This window comes from Camelina sativa, chromosome 13 (genome assembly GCF_000633955.1).
Source record: "Camelina sativa cultivar DH55 chromosome 13, Cs, whole genome shotgun sequence".
Taxonomy (NCBI): domain Eukaryota; kingdom Viridiplantae; phylum Streptophyta; class Magnoliopsida; order Brassicales; family Brassicaceae; genus Camelina; species Camelina sativa.
The window spans coordinates 535,873-539,425 of NC_025697.1; the positions used below are offsets into that span (position 1 = coordinate 535,873).

Below are 3,553 nucleotides of genomic sequence, written 5' to 3' on the forward strand. Positions count from 1 at the left end.
AGCTCTGTGATAGGAGATTTCCATCCTTCTGGATTTTCTTCACTCGTTATGGAGCATGTTCTACGGGTTAGGGTCTTCTGTTCCCAGGTTATTGCTGGAATGTGGAAGAAGAATGGGGATTCTGCATTAGTATCTTGTGAGTGGTATCGGTCAGTTCGTTGGTATGTGTGAATACTATTGCTTTTATAAAGTGCTGTAATTCATCATTTCCTTGCATGTTTAACTAGATGCAGCTTTTCAAATTGGTAAATTGGTTGTGAAGAGATTACTCGTTTCTCATTCTAGTAGTTTCTTTTTACAGGTCAGAACAGGGACTTGAGCTTGATCTATTTCTTCTGCAGTGTTGTGGTGCATTAGCTCCCGCAGATTCTTATGTTGATAAACTTCTCAGTCGATTTGGGCTCTCAAGCTATCTGTCACTAAATCCGGATATAACAAATGAGTATGTACCTATCGTTCTCTTGCCGGTAACTGATCTCAGTATATAGTTTTATAGTTCGCTACATTCAAACTGTCAACTTACCTCGTTGAATATGACTGTCTCTTCATTTAATAGTGCGGTCTACATTCGAGTAGAATAAGCATTTTGTCTTTGTTATTGTATTATTTTGTAAATTTTCTCAGTTGGGAGTTTATTTGATACTAGATGGTCAGTCCTAATGACTCTCTTGTATCTATAGATTTTACTATTATTTGCCTCATTTTGACATGATTCTTATCATCAATTTATTTTCAGGTATGAACCAGTTTTGGTCCAGGAAATGCTTGCTCTTCTGATACAGATTCTGCAGGAAAGACGGTTTTGTGGTCTCTCTACTTCTGAAAGTTTGAGAAGAGAGATCATCTTCAAGCTAGCCACTGGAGATTTCACTCATAGTCAATTGGTCAAATCTTTACCCCGTGACTTGTCCAAGTCGGACGAGCTTCAGGAGGTCTTAGATGACGTTTCAGTCTATTGCAATCCATCCGGCATGAACCAGGTCTTGATTCTTACCCTTATTCTGGCATCAGCTTTAAGTTTACACTCAATGTAAAAAATCACTTGACATTAGTTCGTTGTCAGGGAAAGTATTCACTACGGCCATCTTGTTGGAAGGAATTGGATCTCTACCACCCTCGTTGGTATTCAAGAGAATTGCAATCTGCAGAAGAAAGATTTTCGCGTTATTCTGGAGTGTCTGCATTGACCACTCAGCTTCCTAGGTGGAAAATGATCTATCCTCCCCTAAAGGGGCTTGCTAGAATAGGCACTTGCAAAACCACATTTCAAATCATTTCATCTGCTTTATACTACGCACTAGAGAGTGGTATATCAGCTAAATCACGTGCTCCAGATGGTGTTCTTATAACTGCACTGCATTTACTCTCGTTGTCATTGGATATTTGCACTCAGCAGAGGCAATCTAATAGTCAGGATTGTTGCGTAGAAAATTCTATTCCAATTCTCGAATTAGCTGGTCTGGAAATAATTGGTACAGATCAAGGGACAGAAAAACAAAGTTTGTTGTCTCTTCTTGTTTCGTTAATGAGGACTCGTATGGGTGATGGCCTCCATCAATTTCAAGAGGCAGGCAGTTGCAATATTTCTTCCTGGATTGGAAATCTGCTGAAGAAGTTTAGTGCAATCGACTCTGTTTGTATGAATCTATTACAAAGTCTTGCCCCAGAGGTGGTTGGTCAATCTGGCTTTGATAAAGTCATGTCAGGCTCTGCTTCAGATGAGAAGCGCAAGGCTAAAGCTAAAGAGAGGCAAGCTGCTATTATGGTAAGATTCTTTTATTTTAAATCTAGTGCACAAGTTTGACATGGAATTGGTAGCCATTGATGTAGGATCATGCACTTTAACATATGAGGGCTGCTGTTTGCTCCTTGACTTGTCTGGGTCCTGCATGCTTCCTGTTAATGTTTCTACCTGTTGACATAGATGCATCTGTGGTAATAGAAGATCTTTGTATAAGACTGTCTGAATTGTTTTTATGCTAATTATTTAAGTTGTTATCTACAGTCAGAACTATATTTCTAGAATATGCTAGTTATGCTTATTTTAACTTGCATGCAGGCAAAAATGAAAGCTGAACAGTCAAAGTTCTTGTCTACCTTGAGTTCCAGCATGGATGATGATGATACAAGATCTGAAACTGAAACTAGTGATTCTGGTATGGAACATGATTCAATTGCTGTCCGTGAAGTTTGCTCCCTCTGCCATGACCCAGATTCCAAAGACCCCGTTTCTTTCTTGATTTTTCTCCAGGTTGGTAGAATGGATAATGCTATAATTTGTGATTGTTAAGGTTAAATAAACATATACTCCGAGGAAGTTTTGTTCTTCATCGTTCTTAATGATGTATTTTTTCCTGCAGAAATCTAAACTATTGAGTTTTGTGGATAGAGGTCCTCCATCTTGGGATCAAGGTCCACAATCTGAAAAGCAGATATCTGTGGATGGAGTTCCTGATCTTTTGAGAATGAATGCTTCTTCAGATAGTTTTAGAATAAGTTCTCCGCACGCGCTGCAACTGTCAGGTGATGCTACCTCTGAGTCTGCTACCGATTCTGTGCTTGAATCTATAAAAGCCCGGCTTATAGGTAATGGTCAGACAGAGAAGAGGTCTAGCGATGGGAGGGGAAAAGACGAATCTAACAGGGAATCATTGGAGATAGCCATGTATCAAACTGTTCGCAAAAAAATTGAAGACATGATAAATCAAAGCCTTACACGTGTAGATCATCGACACCATGAAGTTGAAAATAGTTCGGAGAAAAATTCTGTTGGTGGTCCATCTACTTTACAAGTTAGATTTCCTGAGATTCGATCAAGAAAGACTCCCAGGCGTCCTGATGCTGGTTCAGATGGGTTTCACCCTACCGACTGCGATGGAGTTTATTTTTCATCATGTGGACATGCTGTGCATCAAAGCTGTCTTGAACGATATTTAAAGTCCTTAAAGGAAAGGTGAGCCATGTTTGACTTCTTTGGGGTTGTATGTGAAACAAATATCTTAATTAATCAGCATGTAGCTAGGTGAATTTATTTTCTCTTATGTTGATATGTCCTCTTTTATCTGCTGGGCATAATTGAATTAATTATTTTCCATCCTTGATTTACAGTTATGATCTTACGTCACGTTTAAAAGCTTTTTTCTATGTTTGTATGTTGTAGGTCTGGCAGAAGAAATGTCTTTGAAGGTGCACATATTGTGGACCTAGACCTGGTATATGTGTTTTTAATTTAGAGATGTTTTTCTGGTGCTTTAATGTACTCCTTCTGAAGCTTAAACATTGTTTCTTCTGTCAGGGAGAATTTCTTTGTCCTGCATGCCGCCGGCTTGCCAATTCCGTGTTACCTGCATGTCCTGGAGATTTATGTTCTGTCTCAAAGCTTCAAGATAGTCCACCTACTAGGTTAGGTAGATTGGATGCCCAGAAACCTTCTCTTCGGTTCTCTGAAGCGCTGTGTCTACTCCGAACTGCTGCTGAAGTGATCGAAGATGGTGATAGCGGCAAAACAGGTTCTCTGCAGGGAGATGGACCAAGAAGGAAAGATCTTGATTCT

General features: G+C 39.5%; 1 protein-coding gene across 3 annotated transcripts in view; it reads left to right on the forward strand.

Moving 5' to 3' along the window:
• The window catches only part of LOC109124637 (E3 ubiquitin-protein ligase PRT6), a 10,789-nt gene that overhangs the window by 3,939 nt on the left and 3,297 nt on the right, over positions 1–3,553 (forward strand). For 2 of the 3 annotated variants that reach the window (XM_010453764.2, XM_010453765.2), the window contains 8 exons: positions 17–161; positions 302–442; positions 737–980; positions 1,064–1,765; positions 2,060–2,251; positions 2,361–2,953; positions 3,161–3,212; positions 3,296–3,509. In XM_010453764.2, the coding sequence (XP_010452066.1) occupies positions 17–161; positions 302–442; positions 737–980; positions 1,064–1,765; positions 2,060–2,251; positions 2,361–2,953; positions 3,161–3,212; positions 3,296–3,509 (2,283 nt within the window). The remainder of the gene's footprint in view (positions 1–16; positions 162–301; positions 443–736; positions 981–1,063; positions 1,766–2,059; positions 2,252–2,360; positions 2,954–3,160; positions 3,213–3,295; positions 3,510–3,553) is intronic. The other variant, XM_010453766.2, reaches the window with a different exon arrangement.